Raw genomic sequence first — 27,738 nt, forward strand, 5'->3', positions numbered from 1 at the left:
CAGTGATGGCTAACCTTGGCACTCCAGCTGTGGTGAAGCTACGACTCCCAGCATGCTCCATTTATTTCAATAGAGTTCTGAGAGCAGCCAAGCAAGCGGGGCATCTTGGGAGTTGTAGTTTTACCACAGCTGGAGTGCCAAGGTTAGCCATCACTGCTATAGGGGATAACTTGAAATGACCAAAATACTCCTTTTGAGACAATGTGGCGTTGGGAGCCAACGGTGATTGACAGCTGAGCACCTTCTATAATGGCCAGGATCAGAGAAACCTCCTATTCTAGGCCATTTAACCCCTTAGCCTCAATTGATATGAACATATTATTTATACCCGGCGGGTGCATGGCATAAAACAAAAAGGGAAAGGAAAAAAAAAAACTATGGATTTGCCTTTTTTTCATGAAAAACTAATTATAAAACTTACTCGAGATTTTGTGTGACCCAAAACTGTGGCAATAAAAACTACAACCCATCCACCGTTAAACAGGCCCTCTTAAATTAAAAAGTTCTGTCTTGTAGAATGCAGCGAGAAAAAAATACTCTGTCCCAGTAGTGATAAAACTCCTCCTTGGCCTGCAGGAAAGTGGTCATACCTGTTGTGTATCCACAGGGCACCTCCCGTGTGTCCTCCATATAAATGATGGGTTATGGTTATATAGTGTGTACGTGCTTGTTCACTTGTGCAAAGGCAGGGCCACTGACATTGAGAAGGTCATCAGAAGGTCCCATGTCAGCCCGTCATCCCCTCCAATTTGACCTGGGGGTCATATCTGGAGACTGTGCGGTACCTGAGCTGTATACCACCTGAAGTGGGGGAACATAGCGGGGTAATAAGGCTACGTCTACACGACGACATTTGTCGCCCGACAATTTTTATAATGGCAGTCTATGGTGTCGCACTGCAACATGCAACACACTGCGACGCAACAGTCGCAGAAAATCCATTGCATGTTGCAGAGCGACACCATAGACTGCCATTATAAAAATTGTCGGGCGACATTAGTGCAACAAAATGTTGCGCTACAAATTTTGCAGTGTAGTTGTGCGCTATCTGTCGCGCGACAAATGTCCGTCGTGTAGACGTAGCCTAAAACTGTCACATGATGAAATAAGCTGCGGCAGATATGAATTCATCCCCCAACCTGTGCATGGCAGTGCCAGGGTCTACTCACCTTTTGAAAAGACCAGTGTCGTTGGAGAACCCAAGCCTCAACGATGCCACACGACTGCCGACCAAGAAGCTATAGACCAGTGCTGTCTAATCCAGTGTAGTCATTATGGGAATCCACTGAGGTCCTCACATGCGTGTCTGTGTGTAGAACATGTAGTACCAGGCGGTACAGGGAGATAAGAAAGCAGATACCTGGCAGGGAGACAGCTGGCGGACCCTGGTCAATCCAAATACTCAGCTCAAGTGCACTTTCTTCATCTGATTTCTTATTTTTTTTCCCTCGGTCACTGATTTGTGCAGCTCTTCAGCTGTTGCAGGACTACAACTCCAAGCATACCCTGAGAGGCGCCTGATGTTGTAGTTTCACCATAGTCACCAGCTGGAGGCTTAGCTTTGCTTCTACATCCATCTCCCCTTCTCTTGCGACCATGCCTAAGACTTCTGCTGTGACACCTCACTTCCTATACATACATCTGGCTCCATGGGACCCCAGAGTCCTGTGCTTTTCTATCTGCATATGATGGAGATTCTGCTGGTTCCTCTCCCTTGACCGATTTGGACCTCCATCTACTGTGTGAAGCCACCCTTCTTTACTTTCCTGGCAAGCACTCTTCTTTCTGCAAGTATGGTCCTTCCCTCCTTCATAACCAAGACTGACCATTCCTCTTCTTCTCGCTTCCTCTAGTCATGGTGATTTATTATTTTTATCCCGACAATCCCTGACCTTTTGTCTTCTCCTTCATCTTTGACCTGCTCTTTCCTCCCTCCAGTCTCCATACCTCTGTCCAGTCCTTGGCCACTAACCTTCTCTCTGTCTTCATTCACCACTTTGCTTCTTCAAGTTGTCTCTCCCTCCTCTCTCTCTCTTTCCCAGGTCCTTCTCCTCTGCCCATTCTCCTCCCCTTTGTTTTTATCAGGACTGCCCCTCCACCCCCTGTCAACAGGAGAGACCTGCAGCCAGCTGATAAGAGGGCTAGCACTCTCTCGCTCTCTTTGCCTGGCACTCTGGTAGCACACTCTCTGAGCGGCAGTGGGTCTGTCTCTCCCCGTCCTGCCTTGTCTCCTCCTTAGTGCATTGCTCCTATATCGCTCACTTTGCCCTGCAGCTTCTTCATTGAAGTTCCCTCCTCCCTACCTCTCCCGAATTCTTGACATGATCTCTCTCTCTTCGTTCTCTCTTACTTGCTGTCCTCTTCTTCATTAACTTACTTTAAATTCCTTCCACCATGTCTGCCCACCACATCCCTCTCTTTAGACCCCTCTCCACCATCCTTCCCCAGCTCCCCGTTTTCTAACAAGTCTTCTTGCTCTACTGCTTTGCCTGAGAACCCGTCTCCCCGTCTGTCTACCTTTTTTCCCTCCCTCTCGTCTGGATGTCGGGGCACCTGTACTAGTCCTCGCTTGAGTTGTGGCCCACCAAGATGTCGGCTTTGCAGAAGTTGGAGAGCTTTGCCTCGCGGGTCTTCAGCCGTGGACCCCGCAGTCCAGCTTCGGGGAGGGATCCGGCGCCCCCCAGCGGTCCTCAGCCTCCCAGCCTGCCTAGCAACGTACTGAGCTGGGATCGGGAGAGTGAGTTTTCGCGATTCTCTGCGGGGTAGGGAGCCACCATTGACCGCGCAGTGCGCTTCTTGTAGAGTTTTGGAGCTTACTTCTTGTTTTTTTAATTTTATTTGCATAATGCTCTGCAAGATGCAATGCTCTGTCTGGACTGCTAGGCTCTAATGTTCTGCTTCTGGCAGCATGATACTGTTTTAATCACTTGTGACAGTCTGCGGAGTGCTTGGTGCACGCTTGTGTCATGCAATGTATATTGTCCTAGCATGCCTGCAGCTCCAGTACGCAATGCTCTGCATGCCGCTGTTATCTCACCCTCTTAATGTTTGGTTAAAATAACTTTTTCCGCTTGTGCAATGCTCTGCAATCTGCTGTCACACACTGCTCTGCGATGCTCTGAGGCTTAATCTTTCATTGCAGCTTCCTGTATTGCTCCACTAGGGTCTGTGACCGGTGTCGTGGTGTCACCCTTCGCAGCGAGTGCTGCCTTCATGTTACCTCGTAATACCCCCTCACGCCCTGACCCTGGACGGGCACAGCTGCCTTAACCGGTTTGCCTGTGTCGCTGCCAGGTGTGGCTCCAGCCTGTATGGATGGCTCTAAGGTTATGTAATGCAGTTGCTTAATATAGCGTTACCATCTTGCTGCTAGTATGAACAGGGCCCGGGTTGTCAGAGCTGCATGCCCCATGTTGGCACGCTCAATGAAGTTTGTATCACTGCAGGGGTTAAGCGGCTACAAAGCCAGCGTCACCTTGTAGGACCTTGTGGAAGGAATTTATAGAAGGTTCTTATCTCCAGGTACAAGGAGCCCAGGCTCTTTTAGCTTATGCCAGGGGCGGACATGTTTCTGGAGCCAAATAGACCCTTCCAGTAGCGCCTCAGATTTGGTGAAGTGGTTGGCAGTATGACTTCCATAGACATCAGCAGATGGCAACCCAGAAAAGTTAGGTGAACGTCATTTTTGAAGAAGGTGTGTAGAGACTTAGGCTATAGACTTCAATAGAAATAATCCTCCAAAGCTCCAGAATCTAGAGGAAGGCTCAGCGCCATTTACTGAGGAACAGTGCAGAGGAAATGGGCAAAGCTGTAGGATGCTTAAAAGGGTGGTCTCACCATGAGAGACACATGGGCAGAAGACTGTTAGTCAGAATGGAGAGTCACCATACCTGGTCCACCATCCATGGCTTTCATTTGAATGGCTGACGTGTAATACTACATTTCGCCTGCAGAGGTCGCTGGGCGTCTCCCAACTGTCCTGAAAATGCTCAGTCGGGCCTTGGCATAAATTGAGGACCCAAACATATTACTGTACGGGTGTTCCTCTAATTCTTCACTCTTCGGCCTATACATCCTGGGGACTCACACAGAGCCTAGAAGAACAGAACTTTATAGCTATAACCAAAGATATCGGTGCGGGTCCCATATCTGGGACCTATACCTATGTAGAGTGTGGATCCTTTGACCCTCCTGGTGAGTTGACCACCACATCCAGGCGGAGAATCGATGGAGAGACGGTTGAACATTCATTTCTATGAGCGTTACAAAATCAGGCATGGCTCCCCTTCCCCTTCTGGAATCAGCGGCGGGACACCCATTTTTCACGTGGGTACGGGTTCCAGAAGCGAGACCCACATCTGTCAGACGTTCATGGTATATCCTGTGGATGTCCAATATGGGCGTCTCTTATTTGGCTTGATTCAGTCCTAGAGACCATTAGTCCTGATGGTGATTTTGGAAGTGTTGATGAACGCTCCAGTCAGAAGCCATACTATTCCCCATGATGGACTCTCCGATATTGATCGGATCGGGGATTTCACACTATATTCACATTTCGGAATGTTGATGCGCTGAACCTCCGGTGATTTCTCCGCCATCCCCCTCACTGAGTTCAGGTATGATGTTCTGCAGATAAAGACGTCTCGTTGGCGGGTGCCATGTTTTTCTTGTACGTCTTTGCACAATCTGCTTACACTTCTCTTCTTTCAGGCCTCTCACAGTGGGTTCTGCACAATGTGAATGTATTGGTTGCCTAGCAACGACACAACTTCCTGCCCGGGTGTCTTTAAAGGGAGTCTGTCACCACATTTCAGCATATTAGACCGATCAAATAGGGTTATATGATCCACCCAGAACTTAAAAAACGGTACCTTTGTTGTAGAAAACTGACTTTTCTTTTAGCCGAAAATGAACTTATAAGGTTATGTTAATGAGCCCTCTCAAGTGCCCAGGGCGGTCTCTCAATCCTCGGAGCCCCAGGCAGCACCTCAACGGCTCATAACTCCGCCCTCCGTGCGCCTCTGCCCGCCCGTTTACTCCCCTCCCCTGTCCTTTTCCACTGCGGCTGTGCGGTCCAAATCGTAGCGGGCGCATGCGTAGTAGGTATTGCGATGCCCTGCAAGGAGCGGGCATTGCAATGCGCCTGCGCCCGCTACGATTTGGACCGCACAGCCGCAGTGGAAAAGGACAGGGGAGGGGAGTAAACGGGCGGGCAGAGGCGCACGGAGGGCGGAGTTATGAGCCGTTTAGGAGGTGCTGCCTGGGGCTCCGAGGATTGAGAGACCGCCCTGGGCACTTGAGAGGGCTCATTAACATAACCTTATAAGTTCATTTTCGGCTAAAAGAAAAGTCAGTTTTCTACAACAAAGGTACCGTTTTTTAAGTTCTGGGTGGATCATATAACCCTATTTGATCGGTCTAATATGCTGAAATGTGGTGACAGACTCCCTTTAATAGAGTGTATGTTACCATGTGTAATGAAGTGGGCACAGGATGTGCAGTATATTTTCTACTGCCATGCTGTACATCTCTAGGAGCTGTGTGTGCAGGGAAGCCGTACTAGACCAGTGCTGCGGCCCAGACATTCTCTGGGTCGGCGAGATCATAGTGATGGCCCATCCTAGAAATATAACTTGGGGATAACTTTTTAGGGTATGGGTACACATGGCATAAATGCTGTGGATGCCAACTTATGCTGCTACAAAGCAGTGGGAGACCGAACATGATTCTGGCAGCGATGCCGCCACAACAACCAGCGTATTATATTTTGCAATAGACTTAGCCATACCTGCTGTGGATGTTCTGCTGCATGTGGCCATATCCTTAAAGGGGTCGTCCAGGAGTAGAATTTTTTTTTTTTTTTGTGTGTGTAAAAACAACGCCCCTTTTGCCCATGGACTGTGTTGGGCCTTCCCCTTAATGACTTGTAGCTATAGATTTCATGGACGCTGTTGGTCAGGTTTGATCAGACGGCTGCCCGCAGCTTGCTAATGGATGAGTTTCACCGGTGCTCATGTAGTTGGATGTTGTCGCCTGCAGAGGGAGCTAGTGCTGCTGTCCAGGGAGAGGAGGGTCCCCTGCGAGGGGTCAGGCATAGAGATATTTTTCTTTGCCGAGGCCAAAGTCCCTATAACAGTGCCTGTCCTCTCTGGGGGAGAAAAACAACGAGGAATAGACCGGGAGATCTGTGGTCAGAGGAGCGAGCGGCTGGTGCAGCATGTGGGCGGCCAGGAGCGTGTAGGGGTAGTAGTAGGTGTATGGCCGGGATCTGCCTACCGGTGGGGGCTGATCATGGCAGGTAGGACGTTAACCCTGTGAGTGTCAGGACCACCGTGTATGCGACTGTGCCCTCAATGCCCTGACTTTCTCTAATCTATATTCATCTTCTTGCAGTGAAAGAATTCCTGGCCAAAGCGAAAGAAGACTTCCTGAAGAAATGGGAAAACCCAGCGCAGGTAGCGGAGCGTTCATTGTACAGAATCCGGCTGGCGGTGCATTGTATAGTGCGTGGGTGAAGGGCGCAGCGAGCACAGCAGGGATAAACAGGGCAGGCCATGGCTTACATGGTGGCACCGGTAACGGACAGTGTGGATAAGATGGATACATCGGCTGTATACTATGGTGTGCTTGGTGTAATCTAGTGACACCAGCAAAGTGGCATTCGTAACGTGGAGGCACTAGCAGGGTGCAGTGTGGCTGGCATGGAGCAGGCAGGCTTAGGTTTGGTCAAAGCAATGTGGTGCTAGCAGGGAATGGTATAACGAATGTGATGGCAAGGTACAGCATGGGTATAATGGTGCTGGTAGGGAACAGGACGGGTTACAGTGTGGTGCTACTTAGAGAACCTGGTGGGTATTACCGTGGTACTAACAGGGAACCAGATAGGTATTGTAGTGGTGCTTAGCAAGGAAAAGGATGAGCATTGGGTCGGTCCTGGCAGGAAACAGGATGGGTATTGTGCGGGTGCTTAGCAGGGGTACTGTGGTAGGTATAGTGTTGCTTAACAAGTGTAGTCTGTACTGTAGCATGGTTGGTGTAGTAGTGCTCTGCAGCCTCCTCACCTCTGCTCTACTCCACAGAACACTGCTCACCTGGACCAGTTTGAGCGCATTAAGACTCTGGGCACTGGCTCGTTTGGTCGCGTGATGCTCGTCAGACACAAGGAGAACGGCCATCACTATGCCATGAAGATCCTGGATAAGCAGAAGGTCAGTACAGTGTGCCAGTATCCTGACACTTTGGGATACATTTATTAAGACCGGCGTTTTAGACAGCGGTCTTAATAAATCCCTGTGCTGGCGGTGGATCCGCCAAAGTTATGAAGAGGCGCCGGCTCCACTTCTAAATGTAAGACAGCTTCCTGCCGGCCCGACCCCTTCTCCGCCCATGCCACGCCCACTTTTTCAGACCTGCCGTGAGCGGGGAGAAGTCGCAAATTGCACGGCAAAGGATCTTTGCGCCGCAATCTGCGCCAGAAATATGCCTAATTCAGGTGTTTTTCTGTTTTATAAATGACCCCCCCTTTTGATCACGGTGGCCCATTCTCGGTAGAGGCTGACATGCCGCGGGTCATGTGCTTTCTGCTTTGTGGCTATCCTGCCATCTTCATGCTCTGGCCATACAGGGATTGATTGTATCTGCTGATATCTTCCAGCGGAGGATTGGATTTTTACATAGGTTTTCCAATGTCATCCTTAAAGGGGGTACTCCCACAGGATATGCCATGAATGTCTGATAGGTGTGGTTCCCACCTCTGTGTCAAGAATGGGGCCCTGTCTGATGGCCGCTTGAATGGAGAGATGACCACATAACTGCCTTTTTCTCCATTCAGGTCTATGGGATTTCCAAAAATAGCTGAGTGAGCATGGTCTGCCATTTTCAGAGCGCGTATAAAAGGGTTATTCTCATCTCAGACATTGATGGCATATCGCTAGAATGTGCTGTCAGGTACAGGTCCCGCCATCTCCAGAATGGGGCACACTGTGCTAGGGCGGCCATCCTCCATTCACCACTGTGGGGGTTCTAAATGTAGGCAAGTGCTGGCTTGGCTACTTCCGGCATTCCTATAGCGGTGAATGGAGAGGTAACCGTGCAGTTCGCTGTAGGCTCTCCGTTCCCCGCTATGGGACTTCCGAAAGTAGCAGAGCACGCTCGCCCAGCTATTTTCAGAACTCCCATAGCAGTGAGTGGAGAGCATACAGCACATGCGCAGTTTGTTCCCCTTCACTTTGGGGGAGCCCCGTTCAGAGGTGACACCTAGCGATATGTTATCAATGTCTGCGACGGGCCAACCCCTTTTATAGAGAGATCTGCACCTGCTCCACAACACGGCGCCGCAAGATGAAGCGCCATTCTTGAGACACGACCGGGTCCCAGAGTCCAGACATTTATCGATATGCCTTAATTGCAAAGGAACATTACAAAAAAGGAATCCACTTTGTTATAAGAGATGCAAACGACACCAAAGTGAGAATACCTGTGTCATGCATTGCCCCCTCCGGGCCATAAATCATGAAATGAGTCTCCCCTAACGAGGGGGTCGCAATTCACCCTTTTACTACCCAGTTAGTCCATTTAAATGAATGAAATGAGTGGAGCCCCATTCATTTTATTACAGAGATTATGACACATTTGTGGTCCCCCCCAACTTCTCATGATCGGGATGGGGGGGGGGGTCCAAAAAATAAGAACAACCATTAAGGAATGATCGTTAGGTATTGAGATTTCATGACCATTCATAGAGGGCGGCCAAAAAATGCCCCGTGTTTCCAGCCCATTGGGGTTACTGCCCTGCACCGGCTCCACTAGCACTACAAGGGTGGAGACGTGGCAGGACGTTTCCTTCAACAGTTGTGTATGAGCAGAATTTTCATCACATCCAACAGGATGAAACCAGTAAGTTACATAATATAACGGCCGTGGGTACGCAGGTTCTGCTCATGCAATGACAGAAATAAACTGCCCAGGAGATGGCGCCATATTTCAATAAAAAGTTCTCATTACTGCACTTGTCGCCCACGGGATAGGGAATAAAAATGTATGATCGCTTGGGCGTCTAAATGAACACAAGAACATGGGTCCACCTTCTGTTTGGTGGGAGTCCCAGTGGTTGGTCCTATGCATAGGTGATACATACTGTTTGTACACCAATCCTTTTATTAGCAGATACCTGGTGTACCTTTTAAGGGCACGTTTTGGCGCTTCACTGCAGACAAGTGGAAAGTGGTGAGGAAAGTTTCCAGCTGCAGCGGTGGGGTAACAGAGAGCACCCTCCACCGATCAAACCACTTAAATGCCACAGTAAACATTGACTGCAACACCAAAGGGGGTTAAATGGTCGGGACTGGAGGTATCTCGCAGGCTGTATAATACGGCCAGGACCCACAAGTGATGCCATGGGCACCACCCCTGTGCTCGTACCATTACTATAACGTACTAGTAAGTCTGTCAGCAAGGAACTTTGGGTCTCCATGATGTACAAGTACATAGTGGTTCTTGTGGAGCTTGGATTGTGAAGTTGCTAGGTGAGCTATTGGGACATACAAGTCGTTCTCCTCCCCCACCGCCAGGAGCATAGTGTGACTTTGTGATGTATTAGGGGTACTATTACATTGTTCCTGAGGGCGCAGTACACATTATTACCAAGCTATCCAGCAGTGCCTGCCTCCGGTCATAAATCAGAACGGTCTGCTTTTTTCCTGTCAGGTGGTGAAGTTGAAGCAGATTGAGCACACGCTGAACGAGAAGCGCATCCTACAGGCTGTTAACTTCCCTTTTCTTGTGCGCTTGGAGTATTCATTTAAGGTGATTGTTGTGACCTCATCATTTTACATATTTTTAACTCCATAATGCTCTGTCAAGGTCCCGCAACTCTACTATGCACTAACTGTGGGGGGTTTTCTGCCTCCGTGTCCTCCCTGGTCTCGTCCTTGCTCCTCTCTGTCCCCCTTTGTCTCTTCCTTGTTCTTTTGTGTCCCCCCTCATCTTTTTTTTTGCTTCTCTGTGTTCTCGTCGTATCTTCCTTACTTATGTGCTCTCGTCATCTCTTCCTTCCTTCCTTCCTCTTCTGTGTCCCCCCTCATCTCTTCTATACTGCATATACCTTTCTCCTCTCTGCCCCCCCAATCTCTTCCTTGCTCCTCCCTGTCCTCCCTCGTCCCTTCCTTGCTCCTCTCTGTCCTCCCTCGTCCCTTCCTTGCTCCTCTCTGTCCTCCCTCGTCCCTTCCTTGCTCCTCTCTGTCCTCCCTCGTCCCTTCCTTGCTCCTCTCTGTCCTCCCTCGTCCCTTCCTTGCTCCTCTCTGTCCGCCTCGTCCCTTCCTTGCTCCTCTCTGTCCTCCCTCGTCCCTTCCTTGCTCCTCTCTGTCCTCCCTCGTCCCTTCCTTGCTCCTCTCTGTCCTCCCTCGTCCCTTCCTTGCTCCTCTCTGTCCTCCCTCGTCCCTTCCTTGCTCCTCTCTGTCCTCCCTCGTCCCTTCCTTGCTCCTCTCTGTCCTCCCTCGTCCCTTCCTTGCTCCTCTCTGTCCTCCCTCGTCCCTTCCTTGCTCCTCTCTGTCCTCCCCCGTCCCTTCCTTGCTCCTCTCTGTCCTCCCCCGTCCCTTCCTTGCTCCTCTCTGTCCTCCCCCGTCCCTTCCTTGCTCCTCTCTGTCCTCCCCCGTCCCTTCCTTGCTCCTCTCTGTCCTCCCCCGTCCCTTCCTTGCTCCTCTCTGTCCTCCCTCGTCCCTTCCTTGCTCCTCTCTGTCCTCCCCCGTCCCTTCCTTGCTCCTCTCTGTCCTCCCCCGTCCCTTCCTTGCTCCTCTCTGTCCTCCCCCGTCCCTTCCTTGCTCCTCTCTGTCCTCCCCCGTCCCTTCCTTGCTCCTCTCTGTCCTCCCCCGTCCCTTCCTTGCTCCTCTCTGTCCTCCCTCATCTAATGCTTTGTTTGTGGGTACAATTATTTTGGTGCCCCCTTTTAACCTCTTGCGCTTCTCTTCTCAGGACAACACTAATCTGTACATGGTGATGGAGTATGTAGCAGGGGGTGAGATGTTCTCTCACCTGCGTAGGATCGGCCGCTTCAGGTAGTGTGTGTGGATCTTGCTGCATGGGGTCACTTATTTTCCTTCTGTTGCGCTCAGTAATGTCTGAACGTTTATTTTTATTTTTTTGTCTTGCAGTGAACCTCACGCCCGCTTCTACGCGTCCCAGATTGTATTAACCTTTGAATACCTGCACTCCCTTGATCTTATATACAGAGACCTGAAACCAGAGAATCTGCTTATAGACCAGCAAGGCTACATACAGGTACCGTATGCCATACTGCATATACCTTGTGTCATTAGCGGGAATAAGGTGGCTCTTGAAGCTGAAAACTGCGTCCTGATCTTTTTCTCATAGGTGACAGATTTTGGCTTTGCCAAAAGAGTAAAGGGAAGAACTTGGACTCTGTGTGGGACCCCGGAGTACTTGGCCCCTGAAATAATCCTTAGCAAGGTGAGTAGACAATTCCAGCACATGGTTTTTATTCTATGCATGATTTGCCTTCCTTCTGCTTAGAAGTACAAGTGTTCCTGAATCCCGTAGACCAGGAGTAGGCAGCCTCCAGCACGCCAGCTGTTGTGAAACTACAACTCCCAGCATGTATGCTTGCTCTGCTCCTCTCTGAACTCGCACAGAAATGAATGGAGCTTGTTGGGAATTGTAGTTTCACAACAGATGGAGTGCTGAAGGTTGCTGACCCCAGCCAAAGACTATGAACATCTGCGAGGTCTGCAAGGATATTTCTGAAAGTGCCTGCAGATCGCGCAGGAACAGGAAGCCTGTTGTCAGCAACAGTCACACACCCCATAGATAAGGCAGAGATGTCTATTTAACGTCCCTTCCTTCCCCATCACTGTATGTACAGTGCTCGACAAGTACTGACTTATACAGAATCGGGAGCCTCAGTGCTATCCCAGATCAGCTCTGCAGTGCTTGTCAGTGTAATGTCTGCCCCCACTTGCTGAAGAAATAAGCAATGAAATTTAATGTTAAATGCCCCAAAAGGTCTTGTATAACCTTAATAGTGGCACAAATTGTAAAATAAAAATGGATAAAAACAGAATAAAAAAAAAAATTCTAGCCCTGCCCGTGCTGTCTATAAACTATATATCCCCTATATCAAAATGACTGTCACAGAATGGGAGCATAATTAATTTTTTTTATTTTAGATGCACTTTGTACGGTTTAAAGAAAAAACTGAAAAATTTTAAAAATCACTCCTCCCTTCCTTTTATTAACCCCTTCAGGACCTTGCCATTTTTCACCTTTAAAGAGGATCTTTCATGGGTCCAGACATTCTAAAATAAGTAGCACATTATGTAAGACGCATATCGCTTACTATTTTTCCTGGTCGCCGCTCCGTTCGCCTGCTGTGCCCCCTGTTAAATTCTCCCGCCTGGTATGCTACTTAATAGCATCGGTACAGGGAGGAGGAGACGCAAGGGTTTCTAAATGGGCGTCTCCTTCTCCCTGGCTGTAGTGCGGTCCAATCACAAAGGAGAGCGTCACAGCCAGGGAGAAGGTGTTTTTTTTTGTTTGTTTTTTTTCCTTTTCTTTTCTTCCTGGCTGTGACACTCACCTTGGAGATTGGACCGCTCTCTATATTACACTTTTTGTAAGGTAACAAAAAAAATAGCTGTTTTGGCACCATTTTTATTTTTTGTTTTTTACAATGTTCATCTGACAGGTTAGATCATGTGGTATTTTTATAGAGCAGGTTGTTACGGATGCGACAATACTAAATATGACAACTTTTTTTGGTTGTCTGTTTCAGTTTTACATAATAAAGCATTTTTGAAAAAAAATATTTTTTAGTGTCTCCATATTATAAAAGCCATTTTGTATTTTTTTGGGGGGAGACTGTCTTATGTAGGGTCTCATTTTTTTGCGGTATGAGGTGATTGTTTGGTACTATTTTGTGGGGCATACGCCTTTTTGATCGCTTGGTGTTGCACTTTTTGTGATGTAAGGTGACAAAAAAATTGTGTTAGCACAGTTTTTATTTATTTTTAATTTTTTACGGCCTTCAGGTGAGGGGGTGGATCATGTAATATTTTTATAGAGCGAGTTGTTAGGGATGTGGCAATACCCAATATGTCTTCTTTTTTTTTTTTGTCAATTTTATGTTTTATTTGGATATTTTTTTTATTTTTTTTTAACTTGAAACTTTTATTATGAAAAAAATAACCATTTTATTTTTATCCTCAGCAAACTTTCTGCTTGTCTCGGCCTCGGCTTTGACCGCGGCATACAAGGGGTTAATACGCCGGATGCTGGCGTATGCTGCAGGGACCCGGCTGTCAGTGACTGCCGGGTCCGGGCTGCTGATCGGGCAGGCGCAGTTCCTGCACCCGCCCGATTAGCCAGCCGTACATGTACGTCGCAGGTCCTTAAGTCACGTCAAGCTGTGATTTACATATACGGCAAGGGTCCTTAAGGGGTTAAAGGGATTGTTCCATCTCGCCATTTTATTGGGACAACCCCTTTAATACATTTTCCCATGTATAAAAAAAAAAAAAAAACACTAAAAACTGAAATAAAAATGGCATAAAATAAAACCCCATGTATCACCGGAAAAAGAAAAAAGGGGTTATCCAGGAATTTGATATTGACTGTTTATGCTCAGGATAGGTCATCAGTATCAGATCAGCGGGGTCTGAATCCCAGGACACCCACAGATCAGCTGTGCGGCTCTGGTGAGCGCTGTAGCCTCTCCGCAGCTCACCAAGCACAGCGCCGTACGGACGATATTGGCCGTGCTTGGTATGGCACTTGAATGTGACTGAGCTGCGTCTAGGCCACAAGACTGATGTGCGATGACATCACTGACCTAGAAAGAGGCCAGCTCATGGAGAGCCAAGGCCTCTTCGAACAGCTGATCATCATCTTACTTCCTGGATCCCCGCCCATCTGATATTGATGACCTGTCCTGAGGAAACGCCATCAATCAAATTCCCAGAGATTCCCTTTAAATAACCAAATGGTAAAAAAATTATGGTTTTTGAAGCAGGAACAAAAAAAGTCAGCGCAAGATGGTCCAGTCTTGAACTGGTTAACGCTTGCCCATTAGGATAACCTTTTGCTTGAAGGAATTGTATGGGATTAGAGACAAAAAGCCTGCGTTTTCTTTTTCCACAAATGGCGCCATTCTTTCCCACGGTTTGTATCTGGAATTGCAGCTCAGAGGATGGTTCAGTTTGTAAGGAAAAAAAAAAAGAAGCCGACCCTTGTTTGAGCCCATTCACACTGCCAGATAGTGTGTGTGTAAATGCGACATGATATCGCATACTTTGTACATTTAGATGATGCAATCATCATAGCGTATGGGGATGAACGATTGTTAAAACTGTCGTTCGACCCTTATGTTGGCAGCAGCTTTTTTTTGCCTACGTAGAAGAACTGATCAGCTGACAGCCTAGCATGTGATCATTTGTTGGCGGATTTCTGGGCATTTTTACACAGGGCAATAAATCTGTAAGAAGCGTTTACCAGTTTTTGTATGCATGAGTTCCAAAAAGGAGCAAATTTAAAGGGCTGTCCAGCAGGGGGCAGTCATTATCTGGGCAGGAGACTGTACGGCGTCGTCTCACCTTTCTTCAAGTGCTGCTGCAATAATTCACTGTTTAATTTTTTTTATTTTTTAAGGGAAACTAGGTCACTCATCTTAGATTTTTCCTGTATTTGGATTTTGGATATTATTCCCTATCCATTTTTTATTATGTATTTTATTCATTTATATAGCGCCATCATATTCCTCAGCGCTGTCCCTTTTGGGCCTGTTAATCTAAATTTCATATTAGCCTATTGCGTTCAGAGGGCGGGAGAAAATAGCCGTTCAAGGAGGAAACTCGCGAGAACATTGAGAGATTATTCAAAGTCCATGCAGATGTTGTCCATGGCTGGATTCGAATCCAGGGCTGCAAGGTTGACAATATGTCCATTCGTTGGCTTGTGTGTGCTTATATTTTTATCCAGCCGTCGATATTGTGATCCCGGTCCTCTCGGATTTGGGGTGACCATAACCTTGTTGATATCTGTGGTCCATTTTGGTGGATGGACATGATGAAGGGCAGTCTACTCAGATCGTTCTTCAAGAAACCAACTAGTTCTGGGGTTCTTAGTCTTTACAGAAGGCAACGAGGACTTCTCATGAATAAGCAGCTGCAGTGTCTCAAGAGGTACCATGCAGCTTCATAAACCAAAATTATACAGAAGCTAAGCTTAGAATTATAAGGGGTGAAACTAAAATAATATCTTTTATGGTCCGAATGTTTAGAATTAGTTACTTAATTTTTAATAATTTTTTATTTTTTTTCTACAAAAAGAAAAAAAAAGTCCATGACCGCCTGCTTATACTGTGTATGCGGCTGACAGCATCCAGTACCTTGTGTGTACTGCCCTCTTGTGGTGGTCAGGGTGGTGGTGTCTTTGCCTGGTAAATGAGAGAATTCTGTGCTAACACACCATACAATAATTTTTCTCTTCCATGTTTCCTAGGGGTACAATAAAGCCGTGGACTGGTGGGCTCTTGGGGTCCTGATTTATGAAATGGCCGCCGGTTATCCTCCATTCTTTGCTGACCAGCCCATTCAGATCTATGAAAAGATTGTATCTGGGAAGGTGAGTGTGCAGGGTCATCTTTTTATAATAATTTTTTTATTTTATTTTTTTGCTCCTTTTCCCACCTAACTACTTAGGCGTGACAGATTGTGGTATTGGGACATATCGGTTGTCACAGGTCCGTCCTACCTCGTCTGGGAGCAGGGCCCCCAGCTTTACCATGCAGTTTCTGAACTTGTACCAGATCTGTGTGTTGTAGCAGATGAGGGATCTGAGGGGGTTGGTAAGAAACCTGGTGCTTTTGTTTACAAGCAGCTGATTGGTTGGTTGTCTGTAATGCAGCTGCTGATTGGTGCCTCAGGTCATGCTGGGATTTCTTGCTTTGCATGAGACAGATAGAGCTGCTTCTTTCAGTGTTTGGGCGGAGAGCTGTTCACATGACTGCTGAGGGAATGAAATGTGTGGGCGGAGAGTAGTTCCCATAGACATTTTGGGATAATGTCTGGTGTTTTCAAAGCATTGTTGTCTAAGGGGGGGGGGGGGGGAGAGATTTAAAGAGGTAATCCCTTGACAAACCCTTATTGCCTACCTACAGCATAAGGGATAAGTGTCTGATCAGTGGGAGTCCAGCTGCTGGGGCCCCTGTTAGTCACGAGAACAAGGGCCCCATATGAATAAACTGTTACTTCGTTCAATTCTATGGGACTGCTGGAGATGGCCAAGCGCTTGTACTCTGCTATCCCTGGCAGTCCCATATAGTTAAATGGAGCAACACAAACATGAATGACCGCTGTTCTATTAAAACAACGGCGTACAGGGCCCCATTCTCGTAATTTGCAGGAGCCACAGTGGTCGGAACCACACAGATTGGACAATTATCCCCTACCTGTGGATAGAGGAAAAATTGGATCTTTTGAGAGTAGTAGTTCTGCGGGGTGAAGCAGTGGCACTCCTGGTAGCAGGAAATATGTCTGAGATAAAATACAAATGTGATCGCACTCTGCGTCCAGCACTCTGCCCTGCCTCCATGCTGGATGTTGAATGGGGCATTGGTGTACATTTTGGCCAAAGCGTAATAAGCCACTCACCACGTCAAGGTCGTGTCTGAGATAACCTTTAGGCTTTTGGGCCTAAGGAAGATGTAGGGTCTCGCCAATAAAGTATCTCCTGTTGGCAGAGTATAGGTTATTCACCAGTAGTCATAGTCACATGGTTGATAAGGTTTACAAAAACATAAATATATCAACTTCAACCTATAATCCCACTTATATGTCAGATAAACCCATGTGAGGCCCATACTAGAGGAAAAAAAATCCTGCTCGGTCCTGCATTAATGTCCCATATCCAGAAATCTAGTGCCCACAGTCTGAAATAATTTTACTTTCAGGAAATACATCCAGGCCCCTCTTGAACTCTTTTAGTGAATCCACCGTCACCACCTCCTCAGGCAGAGAGTCTCATAGTCTCACTGCTCTTATGCTAGAGAATCCCGTCTATCACGACATAGAGGGATGTCCCCTTAGGTTTACAGGCCTCAGTGAAAACCGCCTACTGTCTTACCTACCTTGGTCACCCCACCTGTAGTTCAGCTATGTCCTTCTTTTACACAGGTGCCCAGTACTGCACACCATGTGTGGTCTGACTAGTGATTTGTATAGAGGCAGAACTACTTTGTTCTTCACCTGGTTGTGATCGATGATCGCATAGTACGATAATGTATTCCAGCTACCAAAGTGTCAAACAGTGACAAGCGCAAATAACACAGCAGCTTTATTTTCTTTCTGTTTTCTGTAGCTTTTGTAGATATATATTTTATTTAAACCTTTTAACTCTTTGCTGACCTCACGTTCACAGGTCCGTTTCCCCTCACACTTCAGTTCTGATCTGAAGGATCTTCTCAGAAACCTCTTGCAGGTTGACCTTACTAAGAGATTTGGAAACCTTAAGAACGGCGTGACAGACATCAAGGGTCATAAATGGTTCAGCACCACAGATTGGATCGCAGTCTATCAGAAGAAGGTACTGACCGTCATCATAAATGGTTCATAGGTCCATGTAATCATGTAGCACATTCCAAAATCAGAAGGGCAATGGAAGCCGGGTGAAGAAAGGCCTCCGCTACTGAAAACTTAAATGGGTTTTTCACAGCTTTGTATTCCTGCAGGATCCCTCATCACCTTTTTGCCGTCGTGTTGGTTTGCCTGCTGGTTTACACATTGGCATGATGATGTCACATGGGTAGGCCAATCACAGCCTGCTTGGTGAGGTCATTGTGAATTTAAACATGTCATTGTAGTAGGCTGTGATTGGATGTCCCACCCTGTGCCTGGGGTACATCAGCTCATACAGAACTTCAGGTGAATGAGACTGAACTGCAGTACCAGTTACAGCCGCATATACGAAAAAGCTGACGTGTCTGGCACAACTGTGGGGCAGGGATCAGACCCCCACTGATTACTTTGATGGCCATAGGTCAATAATGTAAGATCCTGAAGAACCCTTTTAAAGCTACTCTTCGGTTCCCCACTATAATTTGACATTGTAGCTCCCTTGGGGTATTACATACCTATATTTTCTGCATTTCCAATGCCTTTCTTTTTTCGGGCCTCTGTTGTGCCAAGTATTATGGCCGATGGAGCACTCGGACTACCATGGTGTGCTTAGTGTGGCAGTAGCCTGTGCCTATTCCCTTACAAGCAGCAGGGCATGACGCTGATGACGTCAGTGCTGTGCTCAGCCTGAAGAGCACAGAAGGAAAGCTGAAGAATGGAAATGTTCTTCACATACACTGTGTGCATTCAGGGGATACCAGGATATTTAAAGAGTGGGCGGTGAGAAACGCACTCTTTTGAGGAGTCTCACTATCCACTTTGCTCTTACCTGCCCCGTTCCATCCACCATCTTTTCTCCATGCAGCAATCTTTTGAGGGGCTACTGCAAGTAAAAAACTAAGGGCTGAGATGTTTTTCGCTGTACACACCATCCCTTCTCTCTGTTTTGGACCCAGATCCTGGAGGGTCACCTTAACTGGATCTACCCAAACATCCCTTGAATGTTGAATGTATATTTTAATATGTGAATGTGATGGAGACCTCATTCTTCACTGAACTGATTCTTCTTTGTGTCTCAGGTGGAGGCTCCCTTCATACCGAAGTGCAAGGGCCCAGGTGACACCAGTAATTTCGATGATTACGAAGAGGAGGAAATCAGAGTCTCCATTACAGATAAGTGCGCCAAAGAATTCTCTGAGTTCTGAAGAGCGCATTGAGAGGAGGAACCATTACCCAAGACCTCCCTGAGATCAAGCGAGACCGATGGAGAGAACGCCGTTGACTGGCACACAAACTTCTCCTTCCCTTTCACACTTCCCACCTCTCTAGCTTTTATTAGTGGTGCAGAATCGACTTGGCGGCCATCTTATTTTATCCTGGATCTGGTGGTGCTGGTTTCGATTGGTCCTGGAGATTCTCCCCAGTCTCTGTCATCCCCACTTCCCTCACACTTTTGCTTCTCTCCTTGACAGATCAGAGGGGCCAAGAAAGTTATTTAAATGTGACTGGTTCCTCTAGGGTGGAGTCAGAACCTTAGGGGCATGGCCTGTATCCTTCAGGATGTGGCCTATGTTAATTTTCTTTTTCTTTTGTTTATTTTTTTTTTAACCATTTTCATCCGAAGAGCTTGGCTACTGGTTTTTAATCCTTTAGTTTACATAGTGTATAAATATTGAACTGTTTTAATCTGAATTCTCTTCCCTGCCAATCACTGTCCTGTTACCCGGCTTTCCTTGTTCTAGAATGACTTTTAAACTGAAGTGCCAGTTTTTACCCCTTCCCTTACCTCACACTACCGTTTAGTTCACATACCCACGTTTTTGCCTCTGGTTAACCCTCTTATCCCATCATTAAAGCCATAACCTTCTTCTGGTAGGTAGGTAGGTCCAATCATATCTTTATTGGCTGCCTCCTGTCTACTTTAATCTAGTGTGGAAGAAGTGGTGGTGGTTATAGGTGAGGAACCTCTCACTCGCCTCTTTTTTAATGCAGCTGGCCGTTACTGCGTGTTTGTTTGGGGGACTATGGTTCATCTACATTATACAGAGAGAACTTGCTTCCTACTTGCCACGACAGTGGACCGAAGGCAATAAGGCCCTATGGTTGTCATTAGCATGAGCCGCCTGGTTGTCATCTGTTTTGGTGACCTGCTTACAGTTGACACAGGTATTGAGAGATTTTAGGCTATTACTCTTTGAAATTCACACGCCATCAACTTTTATTAGGCTACTTTAGTCCGTGGACACGGAGCCTAGACAACATGGCCTTCGAGGGCCCAGATAATACAAGGGGGCTTCAACTATACACTAGGTCTAAGCATTGTTGTCAGCTACTCTCTGCTATGAGTGTTAGGCCAAGAGTTGAGTCTGAATGTGCTCCGTCCTGTTACATACCTTACATGGTTCTTGATTTTGTTATTAAGGAGACCGCCTTGGTGACGGTCCCGCCAATCCATCACACACTAGCGGTACAGTCTTAGATGTTACCCACAATAATGTAGTGGACATAGTTACATGTTTGCCATGCGTAGGTCACCTTTTAGTGAGAAAATCACAGTGTATGTATTTATTTTTTATCTTATCTATGGACTTTTTGTCCCGGAGCGTTCATACAGGACGCTATATCCTTCATGAACCTGACTGCTTGTTCCTCAGCTCTCTCCTTCCAAATAAACGTCTGAAGGGGTTGTACAAGAATAGAAAAACGTGGCTGCTTTCGTCCAGAAACGGCACCACCCTTGTTCATGAGTTGTGTCCAGACACATAGCCCATGGATGCAGGTGGCGTGGTTTATGGTGGAAAGCAGCCATGTTTTTCTAATCTCAAATAAGCTCAGAGACTTGAGGAGAAAGGGTTCAGTTTTGGATTTGGGGACCCTGCAGCTAGAAACCGACTTAGACTCCTGTCTACAAGAGTATTCTATAATCAAATGCCAAATCTTGACATGTTCCATGGATCATCTCTGGTTCTCCTCATGCCCAGTAGACTAGGGATTTGGGTCAGTAGTTGGCACCCAAGTTGGAGGCACAACTATTATTATTATTTTTTATTCTCCAGCATGAAGTTGGTTGAGACCTGAATGTTCGGCCGCTCCTTTTTCAACCTGTTACATTATGGCAAATGAATGGGGGTTTGGCTTGGGAGCAGTCATTGATGTTGAGGGAAGTGGGATAATTTGGGGGCAGATCTGTGAATTTCTATTGCGTTTTCACTTAAATAAATTCTATATATATATATAAATATATATATACACACACACATTCACTTCTTACATGTGTTATACTGTAAACATTTGAGACAAAATTACCAATAAAGTTTTGTTTAAAAAAAAAAATGCTCATTTTTATTGTCCATTTTTCTTGCAGTCCCTGATCTTATTTTGGTTAATGCAATGGTATCCAATATTATTTTCCTGTATTTTAACCCAGGCTAGAAAGTTGGCTTTTAGATTAAATATAAAAAAAAAAATATAAGACATTTTTTGGTGAGTACAATGGTAGAAGATATGTATTTGTTTTCAGTCCTGAAATTCTCTTCACAGGTCAAAGAAAAATCACATTGCTTTTCATGGGTTTGACCACAAGGGGGAGCCCTGATTGGCGTGTGTTGGGTTAAAGTAGATTTTGCAAGTGTTTTCTGTAGTCAGAACACCATCGATCTGATATTGATGACCTACAGCCAGGTCTATAAATTTTGGGACATCGACCCAATTCTAACATTTTTGGCTCTATACACCATCACAATGGATTTGAAATGAAACGAACAAGATGTGCTTTAACTGCAGACTGTCAGCTTTAATTTGAGGGTATTTACATCCAAATCAGGTGAACGGTGTAGGAATTACAACAGTTTACATATGTGCCTCCCACTTGTTAAGGGACCAAAAGTAATGGGACAGAATAATAATCATAAATCAAACTTTCACTTTTTAATACTTGGTTGCAAATCCTTTGCAGTCAATTACAGCCTGAAGTCTGGAACGCATAGAAATCACCAGACGCTGGGTTTCATCCCTGGTGATGCTCTGCCAGGCCTCTACTGCAACTGTCTTCTGTTCCTGCATGTTCTTGGGGCATTTTCCCTTCAGTTTTGTCTTCAGCAAGTGAAATGCATGCTCAATCGGATTCAGGTCCGGTGATTGACTTGGCTATTGCATAACATTCCACTTCTTTCCCTTAAAAAGCTCTTTGGTTGCTTTTGCAGTATGCTTTGGGTCATTGTCCATCTGCACTTTGAAGCGCCGTCCAATGAGTTCTGAAGCATTTGGCTGAATATGAGCAGATAATATTGCCCGAAACACTTCAGAATTCATCCTGCTACTTTTGTCAGCAGTCACATCATCACTAAATACACGAGAACCAGTTCCATTGGCAGCCATACATGCCCACGCCATGACACTACTACCACCATACTTCACTGATGAGGTGGTATGCTTTGGATCATGAGAAGTTCCTTTCCTTCTCCATACTCTTCTCTTCCCATTACTCTGGTACAAGTTGATCTTGGTCTCATCTGTCCATAGGATGTTGTTCCAGAACTGTGAAGGCTTTTTTAGATGTCGTTTGGCAAACTCTAATCTGGCCTTCCTGTTTAAGACTCACCAATGGTTTACATCTTGTGGTGAACCCTCTGTATTCACTCTGGTGAAGTCTTCTCTTGATTGTTGACTTTGACACACATACACCTACCTCCTGGAGAGTGTTCTTGATCTGGCCAACTGTTGTGAAGGGTGTTTTCTTCACCAGGGAACCTTTCACTAGATTAAAAAATCTAAACTAAGTATACAGACATGGAGAGCGGCGCCCAGGGATATATTTATAGAGCTGGTCGTTACAGACGCGGCGATACCTAATGTGTGTGTGTGTGTGTGCTTTTTTTTTTTTTTCTTAAAATCAGGGGAAAGGGGCTTTTTTTTTTTTTTTTTTTTTTCTTTTTTTACTTGAAACGTTTTTTTTTTTTTATTATTAAAGACTCTTTTTGACTTTTTTTTTTTTTTTATTTCTGTCGGGTCTGATCCCCTCTGCAATGCATTACAATACATCTTCATTGCCTAGAGTAATACACTAACAGGTTGCCTAGGAGACCCAGCCTGAGGCTAGATCTCCTCGGCACCCGTAGAAGGCAGGTCCCGATGCAAGACATTGGGCAGCCTCTGCACAGCATCGGGCTGCCTTCTCACCCATCGGGTCCCCGCCACAGTAGCGCGGAGACCTGATGGGCTCCCTCACCCGCCGCAAATCCCTTCTATGCCGCGGTCAGCGCTGATCGCGGCATAGAAGGGGTTAATCTGCCGGCATCTGCTTTTACAGCGATGCCGGAGGATACAGCAGGGGCCCGGCTATCAGGGACTGCCGGGCCCCTGCAGTGATCGGGCGCGCACCGATCACCATGACGTAATAGTACGTCAAAATGCGGGAACGCACTTGCCACCATGACGTACTATTACGTCATATGACGAGAAGGGGTTAAACAATCTCCCTGCATCCACCTAAAAACAAAAGCTGTAAAGTCATGACCACTAGGGTTCTCACTTCCACCTAACTTGCAGTCCAGTGCCTGTTGTCAGGCAAGATCTGTCCCTAGTAACAGGAACACAAAAAACGGTTCACAGCAAGTGGGGGCGTGTCAGAGCTAGCTGAGCTCCTGAGCCTGATAAAAGAACTTCTTCTACAGTGCTTTTGAAGATTACTAGAGAGTCCTGTGTGTCTGCAAGTGTGTTTTTGCCCCTCCTTATCCGTACTGTGAGCTTCGGAACTGAAAACAAACATACTGGGCATAGATGCCCCTGCTTGTGAGAGAAATGCCGCTAGCTGTGCAGCTTAAACGGGGAATAATATAGCTGAAAAAGACTTATGATTGTACAAAGAAGCACACAGCTATTATGCAAACTTCTTTTAAAAATGTAGGTTCACTTTAACCCATGAATGACCAGCCTGATTTTTTTCATTGTCTCCTTTCAAGAGGTGTAACTATTTTTTTTTTTTTTTTATCTATGTAGCCGTTTGAGGGTTTGTTTTTCGTGAGACAAACTGTAGTTTTTAATGGTGGCATTTTGGGCTACACATAACTACTGATTAAGGGCTAATGCAAACAGCCGTTGTGTGGCCGTTCCGTGCATTGGGGACTGCAATTTGTGGTCCCCAATGTACGGGCAACATCCGTGCGGTGGCCGGGACGGATCGAGACCTATTCAACTTGAATGGGTCCATGATCCGTCCGCACCGTAAAAAAATAGAACATGTTCTATTTTTCTGCGGTGCGGAGGCACGGACAAACACCACCGAAGCACTCCGTAGTGCTTTGTGGGCTTCCGATCCGTGCTTCCGTTACGCACCGCATCTCCCGGATTTCAGGTGAATGGGTCCGCATCCGTGATGCGGCGTGCACACGGCCGGTGCCAATGTATTGCAGACCCTCTGTATGCGGGCCGCAATACGGCCACAACCGGGCAACGGCCGTGTGCATGAGCCCTAACTTTTATTAAAAGGGTTGTTTCACTTCAGTAAGTTGCATTTATCATGTAGAGAAGGTTAATACAAGGCACCTACTATTGTATTGTGATTGTCCATATTGCCTCCTTTGCTGGTTAGATTCATTTTTCACATTATACAATGCTCGTTTCCATGGTTACAGAACACCCTGCAATCCATCAGTGGTGGTCGTGCTTGCACACTATAGGAAAAAGCATCAGCCTCTCTGGTGGCCGGGACCATGGAAGCACACATAGGCTAGTGATTTTTCTGCATTACGGACAAGGATAGAACTGTTCTATTAGAGGTCAGTTGTTTCGTTTTTCAAAATACGTAATCCACACGGACCCCATACGTATATGCGGATCCGTGTTTTGCAGACCGCGAAATACATACGGTCGTGTGCATGAGCCCTCACACTGGTTTTCTGCCATAGATTAGCATAAATATTCTGGGCCTCTTTTTTTTTTTTTTTAAGTCGCAATCCTGGCACAAAACTCCCAAAAAGTCACAAATGTTTGTGGGTCTAGTGGCTTGTAGGCCAGGGTTCTTGCAGGAGCCCAGTGATAACTCCGAGGGAAATGGAAAACTTTTTTTTTTTTATTTGGGTCCTGTTGGATCAAAAGTGAGAAATACTGGAACAGACGGGTGTCTGCCTGATCAAATCTCACCATGTCAAACTTTAGGTGCTGCCTTGTCAGGGGGATCGTCCTGTCTCTTACTAAAATACAAAGCGTTCCGTAAGAGTGTAGAGCGGTATAAAATATACTTCTATCTAGTTAGGACCTATTTGCTTCTCTGCCTCAGGAGGAGAACGAAAGCAATATACAGTCGTGGCCAAAAGTTTTGAGAATTGCATAAATATTGGAAATTGCTGCTTAAGTTTTTATAATAGCAATTTGCATATACTGCAGAATGTTATGAGGAGGGGTGATGCTTGAAATTATTGTTCTTCCATTGATAACCATGGTGACCTGCAAAAAAAAAGACGTGTGCAGCCATCATTGCGTTTGCATAAAAATGGCTTTACAGGCAAGGATATTGTGGCTACTAGGGCTGCACGATATATCGCAAAAGTAATCGAATCGCGATAATCGGCAAATGCGGTTTGGCGATTCGGCCGAGCCGAAAATGCCGCGATTATTATATATGAAGGGGCCCCTATTGATAAAAAAAGTCCTCTGTCCTATTACAGTCTCTGTACTTACTTTCACAATGAATGCATGCACTGCAGCGACGAGCGGGAGCGAGCGAGGCAGCCGGCCGGCGCGGGACTGACGTCACTTAGTCACGCTCCTGCTTCCTGAATTAAGTGGGAGGAGCGTGCCAGTGACGTCAGTCACGCGCCGGCCGGCTCGCTCTCTGCCGCTCTCTGCAGTGTGAGTGCATTCATAGTGAAAGTACAGAGGCTGGCCATTTTATGAATAGGAGAGTTAACACATGAAGGGACACATGGGGCCATGAGGGGGACCAGCATAAGATGCTATATGTGTGTCTTATGCTGGCCCCCCTCGTGGCCCCATGTGTCATAGCACACATCCCCCATAACAGTGCCCTCCGCAGGTCCCCCATAACAGTGCCCTCCGCAGGTCCCCCATAACAGTGCCCTCCGCAGGTCCCCCATAACAGTGCCCTCCGCAGGTCCCCCATAACAGTGCCCTCCGCAGGTCCCCCATAACAGTGCCCTCCGCAGGTCCCCCATAACAGTGCCCTCCGCAGGTCCCCCATAACAGTGCCCTCCGCAGGTCCCCCATAACAGTGCCCTCCGCAGGTCCCCCATAACAGTGCCCTCCGCAGGTCCCCCATAACAGTGCCCTCCGCAGGTCCCCCATAACAGTGCCCTCCGCAGGTCCCCCATAACAGTGCCCTCCGCAGGTCCCCCATAACAGTGCCCTCCGCAGGTCCCCCATAACAGTGCCCTCCGCAGGTCCCCCATAACAGTGCCCTCCGCAGGTCCCCCATAACAGTGCCCTCCGCAGGTCCCCCATAACAGTGCCCTCCGCAGGTCCCCCATAACAGTGCCCTCCGCAGGTCCCCCATAACAGTGCCCTCCGCAGGTCCCCCATAACAGTGCCCTCCGCAGGTCCCCCATAACAGTGCCCTCCACAGATCTCCCACATAACAGCGTCCTCCGCAAATCCCCCGTAATAGCGTCATCCACAGATCTACACCTCCACAGATTTCCCACATAACAGCGTCATCCACAGATCCCCCACATAACAGCGTCCTCCACAGATCTCCCACATAACAGCGTCCTCCGCAAATCCCCCGTAATAGCGTCATCCACAGATCTACACCTCCACAGATTTCCCACATAACAGCGTCATCCACAGATCCCCCACATAACAGCGTCATCCACAGATCCCCCACATAACAGCGTCCTCCACAGATCTCCCACATAACAGCGTCCTCCGCAAATCCCCCGTAATAGCGTCATCCACAGATCTACACCTCCACAGATTTCCCACATAACAGCGCCATCCACAGATCCCCCACATAACAGTGCGTCATCCACAGATCCCCCACATAACAGTGCGTCATCCACAGATCCCCCACATAACAGTGCGTCATCCACAGATCCCCCACATAACAGTGCGTCATCCACAGATCCCCCACATAACAGCGTCATCCACAGATCCCCCACATAACAGCGTCATCAACAGATCTCCCACATAACAGCGCCATCCACAGATCCCCCACATAACAGCGCCATCCACAGATCCCCCACATAACAGCGCCATCCACAGATCCCCCACATAACAGCGCCATCCACAGATCCCCCACATAACAGCGTCATCCACAGATCCCCCACATAACAGCGTCATCCACAGATCCCCCACATAACAGCGTCATCCACAGATCCCCCACATAACAGCGTCATCCACAGATCCCCCACATAACAGCGTCATCCACAGATCTCCCACATAACAGCGTCCTCCACAGATCTCCCACATAACAGCGTCACCCACAGATCCCCCACATAACAGCGCCATCCACAGATCCCCCATAACTATGTCATACCCAGCCGCGTCAGCGGCTCTTATGGGAAAATCCAAGCAAATAGACCTCTAGCACAATTCCCTTAAAATATCGCATCGCACATCGTTATCGCAATTTTTAGGGCCCTAATCGCAATCGCACAAAATTCCCATATCGTGCAGCCCTAGTGGCTACTAAGATTGCACCTCAATCAACAATTCATAGGATCATTAAGAACCACAAGGAAAGAGGTTCAATTCTTGTTAAGAAGGCTTTAGGGCGTCCAAGAAAGTCCAGCAAGCGCCAGGATCGTCTCCTAAAAAGGATTCAGCTGCGGGATCGGAGTGCCACCAGTGCAGAGCTTGCTTAGGAATGGCAGCAGGCAGGTGTGAGCGCATCTGCACGCACAGTGAGGCGAAGACTTTTGGAAGATGGCCTGGTGTCAAGAAGGGCAGCAAAGAAGCCACTTCTCTCCAAAAAAAAACATCAGGGACAGATTGATCTTCTGCAGAAAGTATGGTGAATGGACTGCTGAGAACTGGGGCAAAGTCATATTCTCCGATGAAGCCTCTTTCCGATTGTTTGGGGCATCTGGAAAAAGGCTTGTCTGGAGAAGAAAAGGTGAGCGCTACCATCAGTCCTGTGTCATGCCAACAGTAAAGCATCCTG

At 47.1% G+C, this 27,738-nt stretch overlaps 1 protein-coding gene across 5 annotated transcripts in view; it reads left to right on the top strand.

Moving 5' to 3' along the window:
• The window catches only part of LOC120986229 (cAMP-dependent protein kinase catalytic subunit alpha), a 43,200-nt gene extending 20,761 nt beyond the window's left edge, over nucleotides 1–22,439 (top strand). For 2 of the 5 annotated variants that reach the window (XM_040414676.1, XM_040414677.1), the window contains exons 3-11: nucleotides 6,394–6,455; nucleotides 7,080–7,208; nucleotides 9,706–9,804; nucleotides 10,969–11,051; nucleotides 11,148–11,274; nucleotides 11,368–11,463; nucleotides 15,508–15,630; nucleotides 17,425–17,589; nucleotides 18,701–20,941. In XM_040414676.1, coding sequence (XP_040270610.1) covers nucleotides 6,394–6,455; nucleotides 7,080–7,208; nucleotides 9,706–9,804; nucleotides 10,969–11,051; nucleotides 11,148–11,274; nucleotides 11,368–11,463; nucleotides 15,508–15,630; nucleotides 17,425–17,589; nucleotides 18,701–18,826 — 1,010 coding nt within the window. In that variant the 3' untranslated portion in view covers nucleotides 18,827–20,941. Of the gene's footprint in view, nucleotides 1–2,278; nucleotides 2,738–5,979; nucleotides 6,299–6,393; nucleotides 6,456–7,079; nucleotides 7,209–9,705; nucleotides 9,805–10,968; nucleotides 11,052–11,147; nucleotides 11,275–11,367; nucleotides 11,464–15,507; nucleotides 15,631–17,424; nucleotides 17,590–18,700; nucleotides 20,942–22,427 lie in introns of those variants that run through there. The other 3 variants (XR_005775657.1, XM_040414675.1, XM_040414674.1) reach the window with 3 other exon arrangements.
• The last annotated feature ends 5,299 nt before the right edge of the window (nucleotides 22,440–27,738 follow it).

The sequence above is a fragment of the Bufo bufo genome, chromosome 1, assembly GCF_905171765.1.
Source record: "Bufo bufo chromosome 1, aBufBuf1.1, whole genome shotgun sequence".
Classification (NCBI taxonomy): Eukaryota; Metazoa; Chordata; class Amphibia; order Anura; family Bufonidae; genus Bufo; species Bufo bufo.